The sequence below is a fragment of the Haematobia irritans genome, chromosome 3 (genome assembly GCF_050003625.1).
Source record: "Haematobia irritans isolate KBUSLIRL chromosome 3, ASM5000362v1, whole genome shotgun sequence".
NCBI classification, from domain to species: Eukaryota; Metazoa; Arthropoda; class Insecta; order Diptera; family Muscidae; genus Haematobia; species Haematobia irritans.
The window spans coordinates 71,103,358-71,117,720 of record NC_134399.1 but is presented as its reverse complement, the minus strand read 5'-3'; the positions used below and the strand labels follow the sequence as shown (position 1 = coordinate 71,117,720).

The window sequence follows — 14,363 nt, the reverse complement described above, 5'->3', positions numbered from 1 at the left end:
TACATTAACTCAGTGAAACATTTTCCAATTTGGCAAATGCTTAAGCGCTAAAAGTAAAATTGAATAACTCCATTATGGGAAAAAATTGCTTACTTTTTTGCCGAAGGCCTAGCTATATATAAAATTTTACAAATATATAAAATGTATACACAGATGGAATATTATCACCTAAAATATGTTTCAAGAGCATAATGTTATTTTGGTCAGGAAACATGTAAAATTTTTGTCGCAAACATTTTATTTTCTAGGAAATTATGTATATAATTTCGGCAAGCATGTTTATGTTTGGCGAGAAAACAACATTTTTGTGACAAAAATGATCCATGTTCCCTGTAAAAGAAAAAAAAAACATTATGTTCTTCAAAACAAATTTGAGGTGATTATATTCATTCTCAGCGTGATACACACAATACTTAGTATCCCATTCTAGAAAAAATCCGAAGTTTTTAAAATATTTAAAATCCCAGCAAAAAAAGCGTCGCCAAAAAAGTAATGAAAATGTTCTTTTTGGATCCGGAAGTGGTGAAAAATTGACGCAGAAGCGATGAATTTAACATGGGTTTGACATAGGACGGAAGTCCTCCATTTAAACAGCCGTTGCACTCAATTCACATCCAAAACACTGAATTCGTATCTAACCTTAAAAAGTGATGCAAATTCAGTGCAACGATTGTTGACATATTGATGTTGGGCATTCGTCCTATGACCAATCCATGTTAAATTAATCGTTCTGTACCAGTTTTGCACCACTTCCGGATCTAAAAATAAAATTTTCTCTATTTTTTTGGCGATGCTTTTTTGCTGACTATTATAATTTTTAAAGGAACGAGTCATTTTAAATTAATTATAAAACAAATTAACGGAAATGAAAATTAAATTAATATCACATTTTAATGATAATGAATGCAACTCAATAAAATAAATTGAAATAAAATAAGAAGAAATAACATTGAATATCATTTATTATTGTTTAGATTAAAATAACTAAAATAAAAATTAAATTATTTTGAATTACCCGAAAAGAAATAACATACAATTTAACTAAATTTAATTAATTTTTTACTTGGGCTTACTTTATGTTAATATAATTTAAATTACATGAAACTTATTTTAATTTAATTTTGTTTACTTTATACCAGGTATACCGATATGAAATGAGCGTTTTTTTTTTCATGTGGCACCCATTTCCACATATTTGGATTTTCTCCATAGTTTTTCAGAAATTGTTTGTTGTGCAACATTTTACATTGCTTTTGACTCATAGTGTCATCTCCATCCAATGGGAGCCACCGTGGTGCAATGGTTAGCATGCCCGCCTTGCATACACAAGGTCGTGGGTTCGGTTCCTGCTTCGACCGAATACCAAAAAGTTTTTCCGCGGTGGATTATCCCACCTCTGTAATGCTGGTGACATTTCTGAGGGTTTCAAAGTTTCTCTAAATGGTTTCACTGCAATGTGGAACGCCGTTCGGACTCGGCTATAAAAAGGAGGTCCCTTGTCATTAAGCTTAACATGGAATCGGGCAGCACTCAGTGATAAGAGAGAAGTTCACCAATGTGGTATCACAATGGACTGAATAGTCTAAGTGAGCCTGATGCATCGGGCTGCCACCTAACCTAACCTGACCTATCTCCATCCAATATCGTTTGCAATTCGGCGTCTTCAAACTTTTTTGATGGTCTTCGACGTTCTTCATTTCTCACATCAAAATCATTTAAACCATCTTTTGCATGTTGCTTCTGATAGAGCATAATCATCATATGCCTCGACAAGCATTAGATAAGACTCTGTAGCACTTTTCTTCAAATGAAATCATCACTTTCTGGTATAAAATTCGACGTTTTTAACACGATGAAAAGAATATGATGCTGCCTGTTCAATGACTTGATCTATACTAAATATTTTTCACAGATGCAAACAAACAAAAAAATTAAGGGCTCGTTCACAACAAATGTTCTCTCTCGAGACATTTGCATCTTGACGCTCACTTCATACCGGTATAATTGGTATTTCCAATTAAAAGTCTACTAAATTTGAAAAAAAAAATCATTTAATTAAAATCTTAGGCATTTTACTTCTTTCAAAATAAATATTAATTATCTACAATTTCAAATTTAAAAAAAAAAGATGATTAAATTAATTTTTAAGTAAATTAAAAAAACGAATATTTATTTGTAAAATCTACTTTTAAAACTTAACTTAAATTCAAATGATTTTTTAATTGAGAGTAAAAATAAAATTATATTTCATGTTAGCCTGATACCGAAACAGGCAATTGACGTCCAAATGCATTATATCTAATTATACAATTATTTTTCGAGCTTTATGGACAGATATTGATTAAGGAACATGGTTAATAGAGCCATTGAAAAGAAAACGCCAGATACAAATCTATACACGCCTGGACTGTACATGTTTCGGTTCGGGCGAATGAACCTTTTCACAGCCTTTAGTATAGATCTGGCTGGGAGAGATAACTCAATTTTGGGTCCTTTAGTCTAATTTTTATAATTGTCGCTTAATTACTATCTACTAGTAGGCTAAAGCAAAATCTTTTCACTTTAATGGAGTTAATCATTTTCTGCTTTTCATACTGATCACCACTTGACAATTCATATTTATCTTTACACTCATACCCAGGGAATATGAGTGTAAGTGTATTTATTTCTTGCCAATGGTATACGTACAAATTGCCAATCGTACCGCTTGCTGTGGCATCCATCCTTCCATTGAGTTTTTTTTTTTTTTGGTTTTTGCAATACTTGTTTGGCTTTTTTAATTTAATTGACATTTGGCACTCCACTCTTTTATCAAGTCTCAGTTGGCTTTGATTTCAATTAATTGGTTTAATGTGCCGTGAATACTAGTGAACCATTGTAATGGTCCATGACAATTGATGATTTGCTCTGGAGGAAGGTAGAGTAAACGAGAGTTGTATATTAAATGGACTGAAGATTTTTTTGTACCTATGCTACCCAAAGTTAAATAACGTTTTAAAGTATTTCTTTAAAGAAAACTGAATGTATGGCCAAATTTAAAAGTAATATTTATCAATTTTATATTGAAGAATAGAAACATTTTCATTTCTTTCTAGAAAAATTACCGTCCTTCTATATTGTTTTAAGAATCTTTACAGGACTTACTCCCAGATCAGTTTCCTATGTTGTCCAATCTCTGTATGATATCCCTGATTATACTTGAAAATGTCCCCTTACCTGTAGGACCTTGTTCACATATGTTTGAAAACTACCTTGTCCTAGAGTTTTCTGTTCTACCGTTGGCTTCATGGGTTCCCTCTACATATCGGGTGAACACCAAAAGTTCTTCAGTGCTTGTTTATCGTGAGCAAGTAATGCTGAGGATAAAGCATCTTTACGCCTGTTACTCTCCGTTTAGGCTCGTCTCTAGAAGGCATTGAGTCATTAAGTTAAACATAGCAACGGTAGCACCCATTGATGAGAAAGAAATATATAGCGTCTGTAATAACAGAAGGCCACCTATTTCATGCAATACAGTCTCAGTGCAGTTGAGACAAGGCAGCTTAAATCAAATCAGACAATGACAAGAAGTATGGCACTATAAGTCGACCTGCAGATGGATCGATAAGCTATGATATCTATTTAACAAGACGGGGCTTAACCAATCCCTTAATAAAATGTTTAAGAACCGTCAAAACGTTTTGTTTCTTCTCAAGAAGTTAGAAGTAATCGACACCAGTAGTTGGCGATCAAACCGGGAAACTTCTTAAAATTGTGTCAAGGATTTTGTGAAGTTGGCTGGCAAATTATCACTTGAGATGAGAACTTCTATTGATTGAGATGAAAAGAAAATGTTTCTATGTCGTCTGACATACATGTAAGTCAGTAGTTGACGTATTACTTGTTCTTGTCCTTTTCATCGTACCCTTTCTTATTTTAAAAACTTAATAACCTTATCGAATTCCATAAGTTATTTCCCATACCTCAGTTGCACAAAGTCAAATCTTGTATCGACCATTGTTAACGTGACGCCTGGTGTCTATTCTTTGAAGCTGCAAAAGTTTCCTTCGATGTCAAGACGTTGGTTGGTTTCAAGAACGACTTAAGCTGATCACTATTATGGCCAAAGACCAGTGGATTGTTCTAACCCCGATTTAATGCTAATCGGTGAAGTTTGGATCGAAACTGCTTCGGAGTTAGTCAAGAAATAGAACATATTGCATATTACATGCCTGTACACCTCCAAACGATCCTGTCTTGAATTTGTATATTATCCCCCATTTTCATAAAACTCCGTTAGTGTTCCGTTAACTAACCAACTTTTTGGACGAATCTGTCATCTTGCCTTTATATTCCATACGATCCTTGCTTGTTCTATCTTTACAGGACTTACTCCCAGATCAGTATCCTATGTTGTTCAAACTCTGTATGATTTCCCTAATTATACCTGAAAATTTCCCCTTACCTGTAAGACCTTGTTCACCTATCTTTGAAAATTATCTTGTCCTAGAGTTTTCTGTTCTGCCGCCGTCTTCATGGGTTCCCTCTACATATCGGGTGAACACCAAAAGTTCTTCAGTGCTTGTTTATCGTCTGCAAGTAATGCTGAGGATAAAGCATCTTTACGCCTGTTACTCTCCGTTTAGGCTCGTCTCTAGAAGGCATTGAGTCATTAAGTTAAACATAGCAACGGGCAGCACCCATTGATGAGAAAGATATATACAGCGTCTTTAGTAACAGAAAGCCACCTATTTCATGCAATACAGTCTCAGTGCAGTTGAGACAATGCAGCTTAAATCAAATCAGACAATGACAAAAAGTATGGCACTATAAGTCGACCTGCAGATGGATCGATAAGCTATGATATCTATTTAACAAGACGGAGCTTAACCAATCCCTTAATAAAATGTTTAAGAACCGTCAAAACGTTTTGTTTCTTCTCAAGAAGTTAGAAGTAATCGACACCAGTAGTTGGCGATCAAACCGGGAAACTTCTTAAAATTGTGTCAAGGATTTTGTGAAGTTGGCTGGCAAAATTATCACTTGAGATGAGAACTTCTATTGATTGAGATGAAAAGAAAATGTTTCTATGTCGTCTGACATACATACAAATCAGTAGTTGACGTATTACTTGTTCTTGTCCTTTTCATCGTACCCTTTCTTATTTTAAAAACTTGATATCCTTATCGAATTCCTCAAATTGTTTCCCATGCCTCAGTTGCCAAAGGCAAATCTTGTATCGACCATTGTTTACGTGACGACTGGTGTCTATTCTTTGAAGCTGCAAAAGTTTCCTTCGATGTCAAGACGTTGGTTGGTTTCAAGAACGACTTAAGCTGATCACTATTATGGCCAAAGACCAGTGGCTTGTTCTAACCCCCATTTTAATGCTAATTGGTGAAGTTTGGATCGAAACTGCTTCGGAGTTAGTCAAGAAATAGAACATATTGCATATTACATGCATGTATACCTCCAAACGATCCTGTATTGAATTTGTATATTATCCCCCATTTGCATAAAGCTCCGTTAGTGTTCCGTTAACTAACCAACTTTTAAACCGTATTATGGACGAAGCTGTCATCTTGCCTTTATATTACATAGGCCAGTTAGGAACTTAACTGATGAAAATTTTTCAGTTAAAGTTAACCGGTGAGAAGATATTTGCAATTTACTTTCTGTTAACTGGCAGTTAAAGCCTAACGGAACTACATGAAAATGGCCGTATGTATACTAAGTTAAGTTAATCCAGATCTTCCAACTTCTGTCTTGGAAGTCAACCATTTGGATAACATGAATAATGACCATACTGAGCACTCATTCTTCCAGAAAAATTCCAAAAAAATTTATAGAATATTGCTAGGAGTATAGCACAAATAATTTTATTAATCAGTTTCTTATCTGTTATCATACTTGCCAAGATTTGGTCGACCATTCCTAAACTAAGTAATTGTTCTTTTTCGATCCGTTATCTTACTTCATATATTGTAGTGGATACGAGAAATGCACATTTTGTACATAAAACGAATAGGCCTTTTTTTATTAGCCTATTATAATTTCTTATCAATATATGGAATAATTTAAATAATAAATAAAATGTTGAGAAACAACTTCTAATTCCAATTATGCAATAGTTGGCAAAATCAATCTTCGGTTCTTCCATAAGACTCAGTGAATCATTTTACCCGATTTCAAAGCCATATAAAGTTAAAAGTTTAGATCCAGTTATTTTAATATTTTATTTATAAATAAATTTAAATTTGCTATGCATTAACAAATTTTTAACTCTAATTTACATATGTTGAGTTGCACTTTGCACTTGTCTCTTATTTTGCAATTAGTCTTAAATATTTCCCATAAGCAATGCATTATACCTTGCTACACCTAACTAACTAGATTGCAAATAGATCCATGAGTACTAAATGCCATTGCTAGCTATTTGTTCTGTATTTTTTTATTTTCTAAACAATTTTGCTTTATACATTTCTTTTTTAAGAATTTTGTTTATTTTAATTTTAACTAATTTATTTTTGTCTCTCTGTGTGCGTGCGTGCGTGCAAAACGTTAAACATAACGCATCAAAAGAAATAAATAAATCCTGCCAAAAAATAATAAAATATATATACATATACATCAACCTATAAATATATATATGTATCTACTATATATTTACACATGTATCTTTTAGCTGAAAAATGCTGCGGCGAATGTTCTTCGTGAAACTTGGCTCATTTACAAACATACAAGACTAGTAAAACGGGTTAATCCCGGACGTGTAAGAACCCACCAAAGAAAGTTCCTTCTAGCAATTTATGCGTGAGTATTCATCAAAAACAAACCAAATCAAACCAAACCAAACTAAACCAACCAAACCAAAACCAAACTAAATAACAATCAAATCTCTATCCATGAGCTATTTAAAGACTAAACTACTAACCCAACTAGAAATAATCAGCCAGGAGACTTACCCATTTACCAACCAACCAACCAACCAACCTACCTAACCAACCCAACCAATCGCCCCCTATAGGAAAAAGTAAACTTCTTTTGAATAACCAAAAACAAATCATTTTACTAACATGCTAATACATAGAGCATGTTTATCTAAGAGGTTACTTTCAAGCCTTGTTTCTCTCATTCTCACTCCTACAGTCATGCTGTGCTTTTTTTATTGCCTTATACCAGCTAATCCCATTTTTAGTCTGGCAAAGCTGCTGCCACACAAAAACAAGCGCTGGTTTGTTAACACAGATTAAGCCATTGTTATAGGTTGGCTAAGACCTTTATGTTGGCATAGATGATGATGCCACATACGATACTCCATTTACCAATACCATTAAACTAATGGTACTCACCGCCAACTCACACTCGCCTAGCCTATAGTTCTATAACACGCTCTCCCATAAACGCATATACGAACACACACGCATTTACATTAAGGTGGGTATTTATTGTATGAAGAAAAATAACTGTAAATATCCGAGTTTAAAATAAAAATTCTACATTTGAAAAAAAAGAGATTAATTAAATAGAATAGAATTCATTAAATAGAAATTGTTTCAACTATCACTTAACCTCAAAAACAAAGGGATTGTGAAATGAACTTTATCATCATTATCACTTATCGCTATTTAAAGGATCAAACTCATTAAATTATAATCGTAGAAGAATACCAATATTTCAAGTTCAAGTTATGATGCTGATATCCGTCTTAGACGACCATAAAGAACGAAATTACTAAATTGCTGTGTAAATTCACTCTTTTGAATGCCAAGCCACCGAGCAGAATGAGAAGGATGCGTACAGAAAAAATATTTAAGAACTATCATAAAAAATATATATAGACTTTGGGGACATATAGATTTCATCCGATTTTGTTAACGATGTTCGCCATTATATTTTATCCATATGGTATTAAAAGTAGAAAATACAGGATTTTTAGAATTTATAGAAATTGGTTGTGGTCAAAACTTTAAAATCGGAACAACAATCTATGCGAAGATTGGATCGAGCTCTAACAATTAGCCCTCCAAATTATGGGTCCTAAGGATTTTGCAGTTTTCAAATATTAGGAAATTTTTATTAAAAAGTTAGGTTTTTTTTTTATCTACATTGCCATGAGATCAAATGGTTATATCTATCTATATCGAATTCCTAGGATGAACAGAAGTCAATTTAAGTTAAATCGGGTTAAATTATGTTCATAATATCATAGCGGAAGAACGCCTCTTAAATATGGGACCTATGTAGTAATCCTCAGACATAGCCTACACAGAAAAAAAAAATTCACGAAAATTTTTCCAATTAAAGTCTTAATTGAGTTTTAAAAAATATTCAATTAAAAATTTAATTGATTCAACAAATTTTTAATTGAAACAAAAATCAATCAAAAAATTAATTGTATTAATTAATTTTTCAATTGGATTAATTAATTTTTTAAATGACTTTCAAATAATATCTTAATTGATATTATCATTTCTGTAATTGAAAACATTTCAATTAAAAAATTAATTGGATCAATTAATTTCGTGATTGAATCAGAAAACATTTTTTAATTGATTCAACAAATTTTTAATTGAAACAAAAATCAATCAAAAATTTAATTGTATTAATTAATTTTTCAATTGGATCAATTAATTTTTTAAATTACTTTCAATTAGTATCTTAATGGATACTATCATTTCTGTGATTGAAGACATTTCAATTAAAAAATTAATTGGATCAATTAATTTCGTCATTGAATCAGAAAACATTTTTTATGTGTACATAGGATTCCTAGGATGAACAGAATTCAATTTAAGGTAAATCGTATTAAAAATTAGCTTTCTAGATGTTCATAATATAATAGCGGAAGATCGCCTCTTAAATATGGGACCTATGTAGTAATCCTCGGACATAGTCTACACAGAAAAAAATTTTACGAAAATTTTTCCAATTAAAGTCTTAATTGAGTTTTAAAAAATATTCAATTAAAAATTTAATTGATTCAACAAATTTTTAATTGAAACAAAAATCAATCATAAAATTATTTGTATTAATTAATTTTTCAATTGGATCAATTAATTTTTTAAATGACTTTCAATTAATATCTTAATACTATCATTTTTGTGATTGAGGACATTTCAATTAAAAAATTAATTGGATCAATTAATTTCGTGATTGAATCAGAAAACATTTTTTATGTGTATATAGAATTCCTAGGATGAACAGAATTCAATTTAAGGTAAACCGGATTAAAAATTTGCTTTCTAGATATTCATAATATCATAGCGGAAGATCGCCTCTCAAATATGGGACCTAGGTAGTAATTCTCAGACATTGCCTACGAAAAACATATCTGTATCAGAATTCATATAGCTGATAGCTGAGCTCTCAAAAGCTCTACGAAGTTTTACATTATTTAATATAAAATTGCATAATTTCTTAATTTCTTAATTTCTTCTTTACTACATTTTACTTCATCGTCAAAATTGTTTGGCTTCTATCATGTAATTAATTGATATAATTAAATTTTCAATACAAACAAGCTTCAACTGCTGACGTGATAATATCAATCACCTATGCCAATTAAAAAATGTATTGATCCAATAAGAGCTTAAATTGAGTCAATTAGTTAATGTGATCGGTTATTATTTTGTTTAAAAAATTAATTGAAACAAATAATTTTTAATTGCATTTTTTGTAATTTCTTCAAATTAATTTATTTAATTTTTTAATCAAAAGCCTATCCCCCAGAAAAATATTTCTTGACTTCAATCATGAAATTAATTTTTAAATTAATTAAACTTTTAATTGAAATTTTTCTATCACGGAAATGATAATTTCGATCAATAAAAGAATAATTGATCAAAATAAAAATGTAATTATTTAAATCAATTTGTGTTATTCATTTTTTGTTCAGTAATAAATAATTCGAATAAATTATTTTTGTTTAACTGAATACTATTTCAAATTCAATTAAAATTGTAATTGAAAAAATATTTGTGATATTGCTTTTAGGGAAAAATGACGTTAGTGATTGAAGACAAAAATACTTTTTCTATGAATTACAAAAGCTAACTTTTATTTCCATAAACAACAACAACTTTCAAAGTTTGAATTTATTTGAAGTTTATTCTTAACTTTTATTTCCATAAACAACAACAACTTTCGAAGTTTGAATTTATTTGAAGTTTATCCTTGGAAATAAAGTTATTTAAAAGTTTTACTAAATTCCAAACATTCAGCTGATTCTTCTCCTAAAAGAAAGATTTTTTACTAGAATTTTTACGCATAGAAACTTTTAAAAAATTATTTATTTATTTTGATAAATTACAGGGAAATTTTGCATCGGATAATTTTCATATTGCTAATAATTCTTAAAGAATTTTCTACCATTACTACAACCCAACCCATTCAATAAAAAAATATTTTAGTAATAGCAAAATGCTTGTGAAATATGCTTAAATCCCAATTTATCTCTTTTAAATTGGAAAGCATGAAAACCATGATTTTTTTAATTCAAGAGATTTGTAATTTTTGTAAAAAGTCCACCTGACTTTTACTGGTAGAGGAAACTAAACAACAAAATTTCATATCACTATAATTTTTATCTATAATGTTAAAAAAAGTGAAGTATCATGAACGGAATTGTACTTAAATAAATTGCGATGCCTATTATTTAAGATTAGGACCAAAAGTTATGATCCTTTAAAGACGAGATTTCTTTTTATCTCTTTTAAATTGGAGCACGAAAACCATGATTTTTTTTTAATTCAAGAGATTTGTAATTTTTGTTTTTTACTGGTAGAGGAAACTAAACAACAAAATTTCATATCACTATAATTTTTATCTATAATGTTAAAAAAAAGTGAAGTATCATGAACGGAATTGTACTTAAAAAAAAATTGCGAGGCCTATTATTTAAGATTAGGACTAAAAGTTATGATCCTTTAAAGACGAGATTTCTTTTTTATCTCTTTTAAATTGGAAAGCACTAAAAACCATGATTTTTTTTTAATTCAAGATATTTGTAATTTTTGTAAAAAGTCCACCTTATTTTTACTGGTAGAGGAAACTAAACAACAAAATTTCATATCACTATAATTTTTATCTATAATGTTAAAAAAAAGTGAAGTATCATGAACGGAATTGTACTTAAAAAAATTGCGAGGCCTATTATTGAAGATTAGGACTAAAAGTTATGATCCTTTAAAGGCGAGATTAATCGAAAGCTGGTGTAATTAGTTTAAATCATTAGCAGTATTCTTTTTTTAAGTTGTAATTAATTCAAATTTATATTCTATAACAGTTTTTCTGCCCACTCTAATACAATGATTTCTAAGACAACTGCACAAGGCTACAGCTTAGATTTGGCTATAAATTTGGTCTCACGTTTATTACAGCAGAGTATACGTGTGTTCGTGTATGCGTGTGTGTGTTTGGATATATAGGAGAGTATAAATACTCACCAAATGTGGGTTTAGGCATTTATGTTTATATATTTGTATGTGTATTGTCCTGACCTTGTTACGTGTGTAGTACTACTCACTACTGTCTCGGTTTTTCAAGCACTTTTTTATTGGCCAACAATTTCACCCCACTTCATTACGTTCGCGTGTGTGTGTGTGCTTGTGGGGTAAGGGGTGATCCTCCACCCCATGCACTAGAAAACAAAAATTTCACTCCCTAATTCCCTATTTGTTGACCGACTCTGATTGTTCTTAAACCTGGTACAAGTGAATATACTCGTAATTGTCTACCACAAAACAAAAAACTCTCCAAAGTCATTTTGGAGAGTTTTAATAGCAAATTAAAAGAGAAACACTTCCTGTGACAGGTGTTTTGAAAAAAAAAAAAAAAAACAAAATTTAATATAAAATTTTACCTTGAAAGCAAACAATTTTTTGAATTTAATTTTCTAGTCTCTTATAAATGTTTGTGCTGTTCATTGTATTCTTGTTTAGTTTTGCGACAACAACAACAACAAAACAGAAAGTTTGATTATTATTTTTTTAATGGTAGCAGCATCACATTCGTTTGACAACTCGTTTTACTAGCCTGTAATTAGGTTGTAAAGCCAAATTTACCAAAAAGTGTGTGCAATTGATATTAAAAAATGCAAAAAAATAAATGCAATGCAAGCTTCAATAATCCAACTAACAATATAAGTTTGCATTTTGTATGGCAACACCAAAAAAGACAAGAAGAGTCGTTAATTTTTTAGAAATTCGTATCTCAAAATAATTTTCCTTAAACAATAACCCAGACAAAAATGTCATATATAATTTTTCTTAAGTGTTTCTTCTATACCCCACAATAAAATGCACAATCCCGTTTTCTTTTTGTTGTGTTCTTTATTGGCCCCATTAAAAAAACCGAACAGTTTAAGAGGCCTCACCCCCTCTCTTCACACAACTCTCACTCACAATATAATATAACAAATGATCTCACTTTTCAATCACTGATGACACTGTCTTTTAAAGCCCCCAAACAAACACAAAATTCTCTTTGTCTGTCTCTCACTGTCGCGCTCTCTCTCTCTCTCTCCTTCGTTCTGTTAAACTTTGTCTCTATCTCTCGTTCTGTCTATATATCTCTCTCTCTCTGTCTCTCGATCTGTAACTGTCTCTATCCCATCCTCTCCTCTCCACACCAATCAGCAATACTCCTACACCATCCTTTTAAGAATCTTTAGTGAGCTTTAGATTGGGGTCTATGATATGTCACAATGTCTCAAATACATATACACATGTCTCAATATCATGGACCTACCAAATGTATGTACGTAATCTAGTGGTGGACTTACACATGAATGTAAACTCCAATTTTCACTTTGAATATTAGTTTCTCAAAAAGATTTCGTTACAGTTAAGATTGCAGAAACCAACCAAACAAGCAAATACCTTTAAACGAAACCCCCCTATAAGACCCCACTCTTAAACCAACAAACTTCAAATACCCCCAACACTGTGTAGGTCCTGTTTTGTTTTGTCAACTATAAGAAAATCTGTCTAGTCTAATAAGTGTATTATATTTTTTTGTTTGCATTCTTCTACGCTCTCTCTCCCCCTTTGTCTCTCTCTCACACATAGTAAGAGTTTAGGGCTTCTCAATTCAATGTTTTAGGTTTATTTTGAGATACGATATTTCTGCAATCTTAACGACGAAATTCAATATTTCCATCGCAAAGTATTTTTCAACCCCTACGCAAATTATTTAACCAAAAAAAAAAAAAAAACAACAACAACAAAACCCATAAAAACAAACAAACTGCATCTTTAGCATCTGAAATGTAATATCGCAAAAATTGCTAAAAAGTAAAAACAAAACGTAAAAAGTAAAAAAAAGAAAACACAAATCTACTAACATCAACTATCTACCTTAACCATTTCAACGTATTATTCATAATGGCTTCTTTTTATTTATTTTTTGGATTATTTTTGATTTTTTTTTTCTTATTTTTTTAAACTATAATTACCACAAAAAATTACAAAAAAAAAACAAAAACCAAAAAAAATATAGGTTACGAAAAGTTAAGATGGATCAACGCAAACTCATGGATAATGCCAATACAATAACCGATATGGCCAAGGTAAGTTAATGCAAGCATTGCAAAATTAAAAAAAATCAATACCAATACCTATATAATAACCTACACCACAAAATAGAAATTTACATAGGGTATACATATACATATGTATGTACATATACAAAGAAAACTACTAGAACATTAGCAAACTATATACAATATGTGAAACCATAATACTATTTAGAAAATTCGGTATTAGTTAACATCATTGTTTGGATTTGGGGTTATTATGTTAATAACATTTTATAGAAAATTGGGATGGGATAAGTTAGTAAGTGTGGTTAATGTTATCAGCTATTCTGGACAAATAGAAAAAAAAATCACAAAATCCGCTTCGGAATAGCGTGATGGCTAGCAGCGTGTCGCCAAATTAAAATCTATTCCAATTCCTTGGCGGAAAATGGTATAGTGTTGCCATCGCTTATCAAGTTTTTGAACTCGCCACTAAGAATTGTTGTTGCTTGGTCATGTCTAAATTCTTTTTTTCTTGAACTAACTCAACAAATAACAAAACATTACATGTTTTTATTCAACTCCTTTATTAAATATTGAAAAATCGTGCTATATTGACCATCGAAAATACTCGTAAACAAGAAAAGAGAAAATTTTCGCCGACAAGCTTATTGTATTTGTCGTCGCGGCGAAAATTTTCGCCTACCGGCTATCGCTATGGTCATATTTACACACTAACGTTGAAAGAAAAATAGTCACAACAAGTATATACGGCCGTAAGTTCGGCCAGGCCGAAGCTTATGTACCTTCCACCATGGATTGCGTAGAAACTTCTACTGAAGACTGTCATCCACAATCGAATTAC

The 14,363-nt window shown here is 31.1% G+C and overlaps 1 protein-coding gene across 2 annotated transcripts in view; it reads left to right on the top strand.

The window, feature by feature from the left end:
* The window catches only part of SK (small conductance calcium-activated potassium channel), a 966,885-nt gene that overhangs the window by 919,243 nt on the left and 33,279 nt on the right, over positions 1 to 14,363 (top strand). For both annotated transcript variants that reach the window (XM_075300451.1, XM_075300452.1), the window contains 2 exons: positions 6,665 to 6,792; positions 13,480 to 13,549. In XM_075300451.1, the coding sequence (XP_075156566.1) occupies positions 6,665 to 6,792; positions 13,480 to 13,549 (198 nt within the window). The remainder of the gene's footprint in view (positions 1 to 6,664; positions 6,793 to 13,479; positions 13,550 to 14,363) is intronic.